This window comes from Cetorhinus maximus, chromosome 26 (genome assembly GCF_964194155.1).
Source record: "Cetorhinus maximus chromosome 26, sCetMax3.hap1.1, whole genome shotgun sequence".
NCBI classification, from domain to species: Eukaryota; Metazoa; Chordata; class Chondrichthyes; order Lamniformes; family Cetorhinidae; genus Cetorhinus; species Cetorhinus maximus.
Genome location: NC_135904.1, coordinates 17078858 through 17095298, shown reverse-complemented (window position 1 = coordinate 17095298; position 16441 = coordinate 17078858). Strand labels below are relative to the sequence as shown.

General features: G+C 43.0%; 1 protein-coding gene across 1 annotated transcript in view; it reads left to right on the top strand.

The window, feature by feature from the left end:
* The window catches only part of gnb5b (guanine nucleotide binding protein (G protein), beta 5b), an 81307-nt gene that overhangs the window by 3483 nt on the left and 61383 nt on the right, over window positions 1-16441 (top strand). The window contains exons 3-4 of the mRNA XM_078530266.1: window positions 2171-2282; window positions 7826-7962. Coding sequence (XP_078386392.1) covers window positions 2171-2282; window positions 7826-7962 — 249 coding nt within the window. The remainder of the gene's footprint in view (window positions 1-2170; window positions 2283-7825; window positions 7963-16441) is intronic.

Sequence of the window (16441 nt, the reverse complement as noted above, 5' to 3'; positions counted from 1 at the left end):
AGGGCGTCATCCGACTTGACTGTCTGCCCCTCCTTCATGGCTACGTTCGCGGCTGGGTGTCTGTGGAGAGGGAGCACGTGGCGTCCAACGGCACTGTCGAGGCCTTCCGTGCTCAGTGGGCACTGTGGGGACTGGGGTGTTTTACTGACCCTGTTAATCACATTTTGGTTTGATGTTCACAAGTTTCCTTTAAATTTTGTCTCTGTTTCTTGCAGTTTCCCCTTAAGGGGCTGCTTTTTAACTTGTCCCTGATTTTGTTCATTTTAGTTTATTTGGTTTGACTCAAAGGAGTTGCACCACATGGGTTGAAATGGCTTATGAATGTTGCTCACATTCCTCAGGGAATGGGTGTTCAATGCTTTGGCTTTATCAGTGGTGGCCCACATCCCAGGAAGAAATAAAAATAAACAAAAATACAATACTGCAGATACTGGAAATCCGAAATAAAAACAGAAACATGCCCTATAGCCTGGCAACATCTGTGGAGTGAGGGACAGAGTTAACATATCAGGTCTCTGACCTTTTAGCAGAACTGGGAAAAGTTCGAGCTGGAACAGTTTTGAAGTGAGCACAGGGGCAGGGGGAGGGGAGGAAAGAACAAAAGGGAAGATCTGTGATAAGATGGGAGGCATGGGGAGATTTAAATGACTAGAGGGGTGAAGGCGCAAGGCAAAAGGCGATGGTAATGGATAAGAAACAAAAGGTGGGTCTCGAGGTATAAATGACAGCAGCAGAACATTGGCAGCTGCTGCAGGAAATGAGAGTGGCTGAATTTGTTGAACTCAATGTTGAGTCCTACAGATTTACAACAATTTCATATCATAATCTCCCATTTTTTTTTCAGGCAGTAGGTTTCTCCCTCTACCTATGCAGCCTGAGCCACTGCGTTATTTCCAGCATTTTATAACACATGGCGCTGCTTTGTTAATGCTGGTGTTAACCCACATCTGGAACGCATCAGGTGAATTCACACCTCTTAAAAACAATGGGCACAATATTTGCGCCCATCCCACTAACATTAACAGACAGCAATTTTTCCAGTCTATTGAAAAATGAGAAAATAATTAAATCCTCCAGGATAGAGGGGCACTAATGAAATAACAATACCTACCCACTCCCACTGTTGAATAACGTTAAAAAATCTGGGATGGAATGACACTGTTAACTTGAATGAAATCTGCTCTGTCCTAGCGCAGTTTATATGTCTGAATAATTTCTGAATTTGGGGTAGATGGGGGTCAGGTCTATTAGCCCGTAACCTACAATGCAGTGATACTCTTTCGAGTTACCAACAGTCACAGATTGCAACTCTTTCGAGTACAATCACAGTTCTCGGTTTCCGGGAGTGGGACACGAACCCACAACCCTCTGGTTCAAAGGCGAGGGTGCTATGAACTGAGGCACAGCTGACACCTCCTACAGTGCAGTGATCATGGAGAGATGCAACCATTCGGGCATTTTAACTCAAAAACTCAGAAGAAGGGTCATACAAGACTGGAAACGTTAACTCTGCCCCCCTCCCTCTCTCTCTCTGCACAGATACTGTCAGACCTGCTGAGTTCTTCCAGCATTTTCTGCTTTCATTTCAGGTCTCCCAGCATCTGAGAATATTTTGTCTTTAACTCCCAAAAAAAAAAAGCACGTCTTTTAAAATTTGGGGTTTTGCTGGCTGGAGATGAATATTTAATGTGTGAGTCGGCGCTCGCGTCCTTCCGGTCAGGATGAGGGTCTGTGGGGCTGGGAGTGCTGGATTTGAGCATTTTGAATTGACGTGTTCCCAGGTTCCTCTCTCTCTCTCTCTCTGTGTGTGTGTGGGGTGGATTCGGAGTCAGGCAGGACACTGGAAGATTACAGGGGCTGTGCCTGGTGCGATTGCTTCCCCCCCAGTCGGTCCCTGAGCCGATATATTTATTTGGGTATTTGCTGCACGAACCCTGGTCATTTCACAAGAAGGAGAAATTCCTCTTTGGAGGCTGATGAATGTCAGTTTCCTCCCTCCCCCTGACGTCAGGCAGCCTCCATCTAACTGTGTGTGAGCTGAAGACGCTAAGCATCTCTCCGGCTAAACACAACAAACAACATCATTTCAACCCACAAAAAAAAACACCCTCTTGTTTTTTGTACCTTTTTTCTCCCCTCCCCTCTCTCCCCCTCTCTTGGTGTCAGAAAGATGGCGACCGAGGGGCTGCAGGAGAACGAAACCGTGTCTTCGCTGAGGGACGAGGCAGAATCGCTCAAGGGTAAACTGGAGGAGGAGAGGGCGAAGCTTCACGATGTAGAGCGTGAGTATAGCAACCAGGGCCCGGAGACTCTGCTGGGCTCTGTCTCTGAACATGGAGGGTTTCTGTGGCTTGTTGCTGTGCACTTTCCATAAAGGCTCCCAATGCAGCGCAGGCAGAATCCCCGGGGCAGCATTTAACACGGGGAGTAAAGTCTGGGCAGGTTTTTATAAATAATCAGCAACAAGCCATGGTAGGAGATTGCACAGGACGAACCCAGCTTTGACTCCCAGTGATGCCCTGTGCCATTCACCTACAAGATTTTCAGGACTGTGATTTTTTTTAATATATATAGAATTGGGCATGTTTACTTCAGTCTCTATCACAAGGTAGCATTTGTGAATAAAGTTCTTACACTCGGTTAAGGGAGTTAGCAGAACCATTTTAGGATCACTGGTCCTACAGGTGTGAAAGAATCTTTGCAAAATGTTCTCCTGCCAGTGTAGAAGCCAGTATCTGGTTTGAAATGCAACTTTGGTTTTTTTTTAAAAATGCAGAAACAGTGTCAGAATGTCCTGCTACAAATATCATTAGACACATGTTTATGCAGTGAGGTCTCCAGTTTGTTAGACGTGGTATCTCCACCAGTGTCTGTCCACCATCAGGGGGGTGGGTTCTCAAGCAGTTAGCGATCCATAAGATGGTTTCAAGGGGTCTGCCAAAAATAACCAAAGTATGTGTAGGAAAAGGAAAGATTGACGTGATAATAGGACCAGTCAGAACTGGAGTCAGCCTATGGTGGAGGTGCTCTCGTCAATCAGGGGATGCCACCCAATGAGAGTAAATCAGAGCAGGAGGTCTCTCGATATTCACACAGGTCTTGGTTGAAGTGTAAAAAGAAGACTGGTCCACATGCTGGGCAGCAGTGTTTGGGCATGGAACAGGAATTGAGGGGTGGGGTAGGGCAAGGAGATTAGACACTGAGTTTCTATTGGGCAAAGAGCACTGAGGACTGGTGCCGTGACTCTAAGCTTCTTCTCGTGTTTCCCCAGTGACATGATTACATGAATCAAACCAATTGGCAAAATCCTCCCAAGAATCCGTGTTTTCTTTACCCTTCTGATGTCTCCTTAGTTCCAACCAACGCATGTGATTTCATTCCTTCCACCCCTCAACTGAGTTACAGTTTACTCTACCATTGGGAATTTAAATTGTGACCAGTACCATGCCTAAGCACTTATATACATTTTTTTTTTCAAAAAATGGCTTGCTTAAGGTAAAAAGAACTTGCAAGTTTGCCCAAAAGGGTAGTAGAGGCAGAAGCCCTCAACTCTCAGCTCATTTTAAAAGGTGCTTGGATATGCACCTCAGGTGCCGTAACCTGCAGGGCTAGGGAGCAAACGCTGGAAAGTGGGATCAGGCTGGGTGGCTGGTTTTTCAGCTGGCACAGGCACAATGGGCCGAGTGGCCTCTTTTTGCTCCATAAACTTTCTGTGGTCCTGTGTGAGGTTTACTATGGTCAGTTGGATGGTGGAGAAGATAGAATCCCAGCCCAAGAAGGGGAAAGGCTGGAAGATAGTAATCAAGCTGTAAGCAAAACAAAAATAATATTTAATGTGTGTGTGTGTGTATATATATATATTATATATATACTTTTTAAAAATTGTGTAACTGATTTTATACAGAAACAATACTTATATTACAGGGGCTGGTGGAATTTATATAACACAAGAGGGGGCCTCAGAGCAAAAAGATTGTGAACCCCTGCACTATACCATATTTATACCACCTGCCCTTCCCCATATGCTTCACTGTAACTTTCTGGAGATTTTGCGAGCGAGACAATTGCCCTGTTGTCTCAAACCCTAAATATTCTGAGCTCAGCAAAATAGCCTTTTCTGGTCCAACAATCCCTACGTTCCCCTATCAGATGTATTAAATTGCTTGTTTCCCTCCTTTTCTTCACTACAAGGTCTAGCTCTCGGGTATTTACAAACTTGAATACCTGATCCAAATCGCCAGCTCAGGATTTTCTGTGACTCCCTCAAGGAATTTGAGCATATCCATTGTATTTTCTGGCTGGCCCAAAAGGATGCTCAGCTCTACACTGCCAGAAATCAGATGTTGCCACCTCCCTTTCCCATCCCAGAATCTGCCTGACAATATCCAGGAATGATCAGCAAATGATCTGTTGCTCATTAGATTACCAGAGAGCAGCATCTCCCTTTGAGACTCTAAGAACCGGCTATAATTGATCAGATAAACTAGCTGCTTACCATATTTTTAAAAGGCATCAACTTCATCCCATTTGTACTGGCCTCAGGCACATTAGTCACTCAGCATCTACTATTGCAAAAGTGGTAAAATTGGTGAGACAGAAGAAAATAGGCAGAGGGACATCCTGTGTGATTGCATCGTATACCCATATTTAAAAAATAAGAGAAAATTGAAGTATTGCAAATTAACCTGAAATAGCAAATTTAGATTTTGGTTCGATTCCGTTCTCTCTGCCCTAGGGGTTTAATAGTCGATTTGAAACAAGCCTTTGCCTTTTTGGAATTGTGAAAGTATTGGCCTTTCTCAAGGTCTATTTATCGATTCTATCCTAATATCCAGTGATATGCTACATAATGGACTGTAGATTAAAATAACTTTTGACAGTGAAGGCAATAGCCCTTACCTTTGTGCTGTTGTGCTGGTTCATAGTGCTGCTGGTAGTACAGTATGTTTGCGTGGCCTAACAACAAAGAATGAATTATTTTCTCAATAAATGTAACATTAAGAAGGTAACTTGTGGCCTGGGCTGTGGTCAGAGCTGTCTCTGTGTTCTCTGTCTTGTAATGACAATAGAAGGTTAATGGTTTGTTGTTGTAGAGAAGGTGGAAAGCCTGGTACATAAAGATGGAAAAAAAAAGAAAAACATGCACTGGGCTGTACGAAATGTTTTCGCTTTGTCCTCTCTGAATGGGAACCAGGAACCTGTTACAGTGGTTTAGTTGTTGCAGGACAGTGGGTAAGAAACTTCAACCGGCAAAGCAAACTTCACTTGCTCACTCATTTATATAAGATCACTGAACAGGACTGCAACACTGATTGTACAATCCCAATGCTTTCAGGAAAGGAAGCTAATAAAATGAGAATATCTGACACAGTTCGGGCGTCCAAGAAGGATTGGCATGCACCTTTATCTAATGTGTTAGGTGTTCTTTGAACTGCATTCAAGAATTAGTACATGGCTTAATTCCCCAGTTTGCAGGATACAATGCACAAGAACATCTCTGTTCACTCATTCTCAGGTGTGGCCACGGCTGGTCAGTCTGTTGTTCCCTGCCCATCCTCAGTTACCCTGAGAAAACAATAATGGACCTTCTTGACCCACTGCAATTCTTTTGTAGTGGTCACACATAGACCCAGACTGGGTAATGACAGCAGATTTCCTTCCCTAAAGGACATTAATGAACCCGTTGGGTTTTTACAACAATCGGCAACTTAATGGTCACTTGTCCTGACTCCCCACCAGCTATTTCCAGATTTCTTCTATTTCCTGTGTTCCCTTGCTGTTGTGTTCTGCAGTATTTCACCGTTTTATTTCTCATTTGGGGTAACGATGTACATTTGAAGGAAGGTTACATTGATACCAGACATTCCACTGTTTTTAGTATGTGGACAGTCAGTGTGGAGCTATACGGTTTGTATTTGGCTTGGCCATGGTGAAGATTAATATGAAGGGATACATTCCACTATTTGAACCGTCCATTTCAAATGGCCTGGTACTGCTGAGCATTAATCTGGAGTAATACGGCTGAGTATTACTATGACCACAGCCAGTGCTAATTGCTGCACAAACCAAATCCCACAGGGAAACTTGGCTTATGGGCCGTAACTCTTTTTTTTTATAAAATGAGAAGAAGACATACCAATCTCAGCAGTAAGAGGTCCAGTAACACTTTTGGGATTTTTAAAAATTAAAAGTTTTATTAACAAGAACAAAAGAAAACTTAAGCAAACAAGATTACAGTTACACAACTAAGGTTGGTCTTACAAAACATTCCCCCAGAAAATTTCCCTACTTGGTCAGACCCACAAGTAAACACTTCCAGGCAACACTCCCTTATAGGTGTTAACGATAGGAAAAATCCAGTAATGTTACACAAGACAAACCCCTGTACCTTCAATAAAGGCATATCACATGACCTCTACCCTCCACCTTGTGGTGGAATCCACTTCAGAATAAAACTGCTTACTGCAACCCAAGACTTTTCTGGCTTCACTGGATGGATGATTCAAACCGCACCCTCTCCCAGTCCAGAGCTCCAGATATAGCTCAACAGCGCAAACAGCTCCAGTTTTCTCTACCTATCTCTATAGCTCCAGCTCAACAGCAACTCTAAAATACCTTTCTCCCTTGCATCTCAGTTCCATTGTTCTCGCACCCCTTTGAAACTCAAATTCTTCCAAATATAAGATTTTTCATGTTTCTGTCTTGTCTTTGTTTTCGGGTCAATAAAATATAATGTTCCCACTACTATTTACCTAGGGAACTCCTGCAAGATGCAAACATGTTTCTTGATACCTCTGACTCCCCTTTGATATTCATTCAAGCTCTCAACTTATCTAAAAATGCAAATGTTAGATTTAACCTATTTACTTGTACCTCAAATTTAACACCTCTATCCTTTTCATGTTTCCAACCCCCCAGACAACCTGACTGCTATCAAACTCTTGCCCAGCTTAATTAAATCACACACAGACACCCAAAATATTTTTAAAAATCACCTATTCTCACAGTATTAATCTGGAGTAGTGCAGGATCGATGTTGTAACAATTACCTTCAGACGGAGCAGTGATTTCCTCAGTGGACATAGAACAAGTATGGACTTGTGGTAAACTAATATGATTTTTCTCCCTCGGATTCTAGTTGAAGACACTCTTATTCAATTTTATCTGTTAATTTTGAAATCAAATTGTATTATCCCCAGTTTTGTAGAACTGCCCAGGTGTGACCTTTGCATTTCTACTTCTGATGATAGAGACAATGAAATCAGGGTTATGTTTTTGATTTAAATAAATTGAAGGACCATCATTTATTAAGAAGAATTTCTGAGATGAATAATGCCTGTTCCACATTGGTAGGATTATGTGCACAAATTTGGTTTTGCACTCTGAATGTGACTGGAGCAATTATCTATGTTCAGTCTTTCAGTTTTCTACACTTGTGTAGAGACTACAGATACGCGCAGTACCATCATCGTCTGCTGAAGACTGGCCTGAAGTTGTCTGAATAATTCACCACTGAGTTGAATTTATATTGAAGTCTTCCTAAATGATTCTCAGTGTGGGTAAGGCACGATATTCATGTGGGCTAAACTGTGTATGGTGAAGGGAGGTTAAATTGATCCCATACAATGTCCAGAGTTTGATGTGTGGGGAGGGTGCTGTTTATATTTGCTGTGGCCAAGATGTGGATTACCGTGGTGGGCTGATACCTTTCACTCTCTAAAACATCCACTTCAAAGGGCATGGTATAAACCACTTTATAATCTCTCATTCCATGTCTGACTTGTAAAAAATCATCAAATATTTTTTTCTTTGCCATCCTTGCCAGTTCACCAGGTGGCTGAGCGAACAGAGGCTCTTGGACAGTTTGTGATGAAGACAAGGCGGACTCTAAAAGGCCATGGAAATAAAGTGTTGTGCATGGACTGGTGCCGAGACAAGAGAAGAATTGTCAGCTCCTCCCAGGTTAGATTCATGTGCATCCGCCCGCTATCTGACTGCCAGTGCGTTATTAAAGATGCTTCACTGGTAACAAGGTATATCTTAAACTGAGAGCATCTTTCGTCCTACTAGTAACAACATTCCGACCATAAAGCTTTCCTCTGCCTTTGTTTTGGGAAGCCTCAAATGTGGTTATAAAAAAAAATCTGTTTGGGGAAGAAGTGGTCTTTGTCCTAATTTGGAGATAGTTTAAGAAAATATGCATTTACCTCTGTGTTATCAATTTGCATAGCAGCCTAAGTTAAGTTTGTTCCAATTTTCAATTGTTTAATTTTCTATATTTGCTATTGAAAAAGAAATCCAATTTTAAATTTGTGATTGGAACAATTGATTCATTTGAACTCAAGTTTGGGATTGAGGCTAAAATGGAGCATGCTCAGATATTTGGAGAAAAACCTCTGGTTCTTTTGTTATAAGCATGGTACAACCATTTCAGTGAACTCTTAACCCAGGGTAGAAAATAAAAACTTTGTTCCACCAAGTTTTAAAATCTCTAATCTCTGGAAATAAGGAGCTTGAAGGACAGTTGAACATTGCCTTTGATTGATATACTTCATCTTTATTCACACAATTAATGTTATGCTATCCCTTTATGATGTAAGGAAACCTTTCTCAGATACGGGGCAGAATTTTGCCGTCGGCGAGCAGGGGGCGGGGCCAGCTCGCTGATGCGTAAAATGACACGGGATGATGTCAGGCGGAACTCCCGACGTCACCGCGCCCCATTTAAATTTTCAGGAAGGCAAAATCAGCTGTGGGCCCACCGACCTGTCAATGGCCAATTGAGGCCATTGACAGGGTCATTGAAACAATTAAAGGACCTGCCCGTCCAACCTTAAGGCTGGTGGGTCGACCAGGATCCCCGGCGGCAAACAGAAAAAACATGAAACCTCATCCACCGGCGGGATGAAGTTTCATGCAGGGTTTCAAAAATTTTAATGAAATTATGTAAATTATGAACATGTCCCATCTCATGTGACATTGTCACAAGAAGGGGGCATGTTAGGGAAATTTTTTTTCTATTTTCAATATTTTTCAATGTGGAAGCGATCTCCCTGAGGCAGCACTTAGCCTCAGGGAGATGAGTGCACGCTTTCGTGTGCATGCGCGAAAGAGCGCACTCTCGCTTTTGGGGAATCACCCTGCCCGCACAGGGAGCGCATAGCGCTTCCCGCCGGACGTCACGCTGGGTGGGCCTTAATTGGCCCGCCCACGTAAAATGGCGGCGGGGCCCACTTCTCCGGCAGAGATCGGCTCCCCACCCGCCGGAGATTGGGTCAGGCCCGCCCACCCAACAGGCAGAAAATTCTGCCATGATTTTGGGACTTTACGGGTACATCATTGAAAATAAACCTTAGTTAAGGCCGTAGGGTGAATTGTAGATTTGATTCAACATTATCAAAACCGCGCGTAAGATTTATTTATTGATTCTATTTCCACCTTCATCCATGTTTTGACTGCTCCCTCTCACCCAGCTTTCTGAACTGCAAAGCAATCCAAATTCATGTAGAACTCTGTCACTTACACCCTATCCTGTGATAAGTCTTATTGAGCTATTACCTTGTCCTCTGCAGCCTTCCCATCCTCACATTTGTGGCATAATCTTCATTTGCATTTACAAATCCTTTCATGATCTTGCTCCACTTCCTTGGAACCTCCTGTTACCGTGATTCACAGCTTTGACCATGGACGACTCTGTATTCCTCCTGCCCTCCCCTCAACTCCATCATTGGTAGCAGGACCCTAAAGACCCCATCATTAAAACTTTTTGTAAAACTCAGTGACAACTCAATTGTCCTCGAGAAGGCAGTGGGGAGTCACCTCCTTGAAATGCTGTAGTCAGTAGAGTGAAGATGCTCCCACAGTGAGGGCATTTCTTGCAGTGCTGTTAGGAGGGGAGCTCCAAGATCTTGACCCATTGATGATGAAGGAATGGTGATTTATTTCTAATTTAGGATGGTGTGTAACTTGGAGGGGAGCTTGCAGCTACTGTTGCTTCCATATACCTGCTGCCCTTGTCCTTCTTGGTGGTAGAGGTTGCACGTTTGTTGTCCAAGGAACCTTGGCAAGATGCTGCAGTACATCTTGGGGATGGTACACATTGCTGCCACTGTGTGTTGGTGGTGGAGGAAGTGAATGTTTAAGGTGATGGATAGAGTGCCGATCAAAGAGGCTGCTTTGACCTGGATGGCGTTGAGCTTCTTGAGTGTTGGAGCTGTACTCATCCAGGGAAATGGAGATTATTCCATCACAATCCTGACGTGTGACTTGCAGATGTATCTTAGGGAGTCAAGAGGTGAATCACTTGCTGCAGAATACCCAGCCTCTAACCTGGTCTTGTAGCTGAAGTGTTTATCTGGCTGGTCCAGTTAAGTTTCCCAGGATATTGATGGTGGGGGATTCAGTGATGGAAATGCTGTTGAATGTGAAGGGAAGGTGATTACACTCTGTCCTGTTGGTGATGACTAATGTAAATTGTGGTTCAGTGGGTAGCACTCTTGTCTCTGAGTCAGAAGGTTGTGGGTTCAAGTCTCACTCCATGGGCAGTGGGATTTTACGTTCCCGCCGAAGCCAATGAGGTTTAGAATGTCTCGCCGCGTTTTACGACCCCGTCCCCACCGAAACGGGGCTGTAAAATTCTGCCCCATGACTTGAGCAAAGAGAATCTCAGTTGACAATCCAGTGCAGTACTGAGGGACAGTTGCACTGTAGGATGTATCACATTTTAGATGAGATGTTAAATGGAGACCTTATCTGTCATCTCAGGTAGATGTATAAGATCCAAATGGACTACTTCAAAGAGTAGGAGTTATCCTCGGTGTCCTGGCCAGTGTTTATCTTTCGGTCAAGATCACAAAAACAAATTATCTGGTCACTATTGCATTGAGGTTTGTGGGAGCTTGCAGTATGCAAATTGGTTGTCATATTTCCTACATTACAAGAGTGACACTTCAAAAGTACTTCATTAGCTGTAAGGTGCTTTGGGATGTCCTGTGATGTGAAAAGTGCTATATAAAGGCATTTTTTTAATTGTCTGGCACTTTGTGTTGCTAATGTCACTTATCAGCCCACTCTTATCAGTCGGGCAGCATGGACTGTTTTGTTATCTGAGGAGTTGCAAGTGGAACTGAACATTGTGCGATCATTAGTGAACATCCCCACGTCTGATCTTGTGTTGGAGGGAAGGTCATTGATGAAGCAGCTGAAGATGTTTGGAGCTAGTTTACTGCCCTGAGGAACTCCTGTAGTAATGTCATGGGGTTGAGATGACTGGTCTCCAACAACCACAACCATTTCCCTTTGTGCTAGGCATGACTCTAAGCAGTGGAGAGTTTTCTACCAATTCCCATTGACTTCAATTTTACTAAGACTCTTTGATGGCCACTCAATCACATGCTGCCTTAATGTCAAGGGCAGTCACTCTCAACTGACTCCTGAAATTCCGCTTTTTTGTCCATGTTTGGATCATGGGTGGAATGAGGCCTGGAGCACAGCAGTCCTGACTGAACCCAAACTGAACGTCAGTGAGCAGGTTGAGTAAGCGCTGACTGATAGCATCAATTTGCTGATCATTGAGAGTAGGCTGATGGAGAAATAATTGGTCGAATAGAATTTGTTCTGCTTTTTGTGGACAGGACATCCTGGGCAAATTTTCCAGTTTGTCAAGTGGATGCCAGTGTTGTAGCTGTACTGGTATAGCTTGACTAAAGGCGAGGCTAGTTCTGGAGCACAAGCCTTTAATAGAACAGCCGGGATGTTGTCAGGCCTCATAACCTTCGTTGTATCCAGTGCACTCAGCCGTTTCTGCATATCACATGGAGTAAATTGAATTGTCTGAAGATCTGTGATGGTGGGGACTTCAGGAGGAGGCTGAAATGTATCATCCACTCGGCACTTCTAGGTGAGGTGTTTACAGATGCTTCAGATGTCTTTTGCACTCAGGTGCTGGGCTCTGCCATCATGCTGACTCCTCCTTCCCATTCATTGTTTAACTGCCCATCACCATTCACAACTGGATGTGGCATGACTGCAGAGTGTTTAGTTGTGGGATTGTTAAATTTAGTTGAAAGCATGCTGCTTTCACAGCTTAGCACACATGTAGTCCAGAGCTGTAGCTTCACCAAGTTGGCACCTCGTTTTTAGGAACTGCGCTGTTCCTGGCATGCTCTTCACTACTTGTTGAACCAGGGATGGCCCCTTGGCTTGATAGTAATGGTAGAGTGAGGGATATGCTGGGCCATGAGGTTACAGATTATGCAACCGCTGATGGTCCGCAGCATCTTGTGGATGTTCATTTTTGCTATTGAACCATTTTATGGCGGGTGTATTTGGTGTGGAGATGGGACTTTGTCTCTCACAGAATTGTGCAGTGATCATTCCTACCAATAGTCCATGGACAGATGCAGCTATGATAGGTAGATTGATGAGGATGAGGCCATGTAGGCTTTTTCCTCAAGTTAGTTCTCTCATCACCTGCCACAGGCCCAGTCTGGCAGATATATCCTTCAGGATTTGGCCAACTCGGTCAGTAGTAGTGCTACTGAGCCACTCTTGCTCAGTAGACATTGACACTCAATGGAATTGAAGCTGGAGGAGGGCAGGAAATGTTAATGAGCAGGAGGTTTCCTCGCCCATGCATGACCTGATGCAATAAGACTTCATGGGACCCAGAGTCAATGTTGATGACTCCTAGGGCCACTGCCTCCTGACTGCACACCACTGTGCCACCAGCTCTGGTGGGACAGCCCCTGCTGGACACAGCCAGGGATGGCACTGGAGGAGCCTGGGATGTTGGCTGAAAGGTATGTTTGTGTCAGTGTGGCTATGTTAGGCTGTTGCTTGACTGCTCTCTCAGTTATGGTGCAAGTCTGCATATGTTAGTGAGAAGGACTTTGCAAGGTTGACTAGGCTGGATGTGCCTTTGTTGTGTCCCAATCGATGCCTAGGTTGAAGCAGATTGATCTGTTTGGTTTCACTCTTGTGCTTTTTTTAATAGCTGTACAACTGAGTGCCTTGCTAGACCATTTCAGGGAGTAGTTAAAAATCAATCACATTGCTGTTTTAAGGAGAGCAGATTTCCTTCTCTAAAGGAAGTTAGTGAATCAGATGGGTTTCACGACAATTCGATAGTTTTATGGTCACCAGTACTGAAGCTAGTTTTTTTATTCCAGATTTATATAATTAACTGCATTTAAATCCTACCCGCAGGTACCATGGTGGGATTTGCACTCAGGTGCCCGATCATTTGTCCAGGCCTCTTAATAATTAAATATTTGCACCTTGCTGCAGATTTCACCATCTTCAAAAACCTGAACACAGCCTGACTCTTCAGCTATACCATGGCCGTTTTCCCTGGCTCAATGTCCAGTTCCTTTTTATGAGATAACTAGGATGTCCTGTACTTAGTGAACCCCTTAATTTATATGTTATTGTGTAATTCTTCGAAATATTATTTCTCAAGCAATTTAATCATTAATGCTATTTATCCAAGTTTTCGGGAGGGTGACCTTTATGGTATTTTGCCTTAATTCGTGTCAAAAATAATGTGTTTTAAAACTCTGTCATACTGCGTGATTGACAGATAAGGAAGTAATCTACCTTTACATGAAGCATCGTAACCAAGAATGCCCTGTAAATTGCAGGGCTGGGAGAGAGGACATTTTATCTTCAAAGGGACAGTAATGTTATTTAATTCTATCAAGATAAAATGTCTTTACTCTGATTGATGGATTGCTCATTCATCTGCATAGATAATCAACCTTTCTCTGTAAAATTGTAAAGAAGACGACTGAAACATGTTCTGGGGACAATTAATGGAATTTGCTTTGACCCAGTAGTGTAGACAACTTTTATTAGACTGATTGAATAATTTTCAACACTTGGAGCCATCTGGTACAGGCTCAAGTAGAATTGAAATTGTTGGAATGGAAATCAGTGGCAGCCTTGAGGGAAGGAGGTGATGCAAGTATTGATATGGGAACAGGAAGCGATGTGAGAATCATGTGTCCACTGATACCATAGTTGAATCCAGTTGGAAAGAGCTACTTCTCGTTAACCCATTCACTACATGGGGGCATTGTTGTATTTCATTCTCTGGCAATTCTCCAGATCTTGGAATGGATTGGGTGCGACATTAACCACTTCTAATGTTAATTGGACCAGTAGAAGTCATTTCTGTTGTGCGTAGAGATTTTTGAGTGGTTTGCCATGTTGGGCTATGTATTTCTGCAATTTTTAAATTATACTTGGATCACAAGCAATACATTGTGACTTTGATTGCTGAAGAGCCATTGCCTTAATAGCTGAGAAGGGAGAAGAGACTTTTTGTGATGATATCACACACACTTAGCGATGGGATGGTGATTCTTCAACATTGTGCATTGCCTCATTGTATGACAAACAAATAAAGAGGGCTGCGTCGTGTGTTTTGAGAAACGTGATGAAGAGCTGAGCACCACTGGGCAGGTCAGGGGAACATGGGACTTAGAAGCAGGAGTAGGCCATTCAGCCCCTCATGCTTGCCCTGCCATTTGGTAAGATCGTGGCTGATCTGGTTGTGGTCTCAACTCCACCTTGAAAATTGCGGGAGAGAAAATGGGCCATTTGACTGAAAGTAAAATGTTATTCATTGTGAGGCGCTTATTGTGGCTTCATTATCTGCTTTTGTTGTGTGTTCGAACCTTAACGAAACCTGGCTCCCAATCCCAACCAGGGGTTTCTGATTGGACGGTATTCCATAGGCTGATTTACGACTAGCATATGCACAGAAGAAATATTCTCTTATTGGAATATTTTAACCTTGTGGAATTTATTGGTTCTTGTTTTCTTTACATTAGCTTAACATACCTTCTCTGAGAAATGTAACGCAGCAGTAAAACACTGCTAGAGATTTTACCGAAGGGATGGAAAAGGTCACTGACGCTTTGCACAAATGCAGAAGCAGCATAATCCCATTAGCTATCTTTGAACAAGCTGCAGTCCAGATGGCATTAACTAAGATTATATTTGTGCTGCCTTTAATTTTTGTTTTGCTAAAGCAGTGAAATGCCTATTATGTAACAATGTATACAAAAATGCCACCAAAACAACGAAAAACAATTGTCGGGAAAAAGGAACTGTTAGTGATTCGATTTTGATAAGTGGAGCAAAGTATCATTTTCGAGTTTGTCTAATTAAACATCTAAGTGAAAGGAAATCCCTATCATTGGCCCTCTATGCAGAACCCAAAACTATTCAATTTAGCCTCAAGTTCTAACATTGGTCCATATTTTGCAGTAATAGTGATCAGGCTGTCAGCATTCACCATTATTAAGGAGCAAATTGGGTGACAACTTCAGGCATTTGCACATGCACAGTTAGATGTGGAAATCAAGAAATTTCCGTACAAATTGCCTCCCTCCTCCAGAAGCTGTGCTGTACCACTACCTCACTGAGAGACACAGCATTCAAATACATGAAGGGCATGAAGTGGCAATACTTACCCATAAGATACCTTCTAAACACATCAGAAGAAGCTGGGACATGTCTATTTAAGTGTAAGTGAATTTCTAGTGCAATAATAAGTCTTAATTACTGGGTGGAGGCGCGGGGGGGTGCGGGGGTGTTAGTCATGAGTGAGATGCTCCAGGAATCAGTGTTGAGATCAGTGCTACTTCTAATCAGGGGGAGATGGTGGGGTAGTGGTAATGACACTGGGCTAGTAGTCTGCAGGCCCAGGCGGAATTTATTGGTTCTTGTTTTCTTTACATTAGCTTAACATACCTTCTCTGAGAAATGTAACGCCGCAGTAAAACACTGCTAGAGATTTTACCGAAGGGATAGAAAAGGTCACTGACGCTTTGCACAAATGCAGAAGCAGCATAATCCCATTAGCTATCTTTGAACAGGCTGCAGTCCAGATGCCGACAGTTGGTAGAATTTTAAAATCAATTCATAAAATCTGGAATTGAAAGCTATTTAGTGATTAGAAATCCAACTAGTTCACTAATGCCCCTTTAGGGAAAGAAATCTACCTGGTCTAGTCTGTATGTAACTCTTAAATCCAGTAATGTGGTTGCCCTCTGAAATGGCCTAGCAAGCCATTCAGTTGAAGGGCAATTAGGGATGGGCAGTAAACACTGGCCTTGCCAGCGACACCTGCCTCCCCTGAAAGAGTAAGTTAAAATTAATTTGCATCAATGGCTTGGAGTTAATGTCAGTTGGTAAAAATGACAGATGATACCAAACTAGGAGGTGCAATTGATTCTGAGGAATCACTTATATTGCTACTTGAGCAATATAAAATGAATTGGACAGTTAGGCAGAAAGGTTGCAGATGGAATTTAGTACAAACCAGGGGTGCATTTAGGAAGAAAAATTAGGAACATACATACAATGCTGGTGAAATAGCTAGGCATGAAATTGAAAGAGATGTAGAGCTTTATAGATGTAACGCTCAACACAT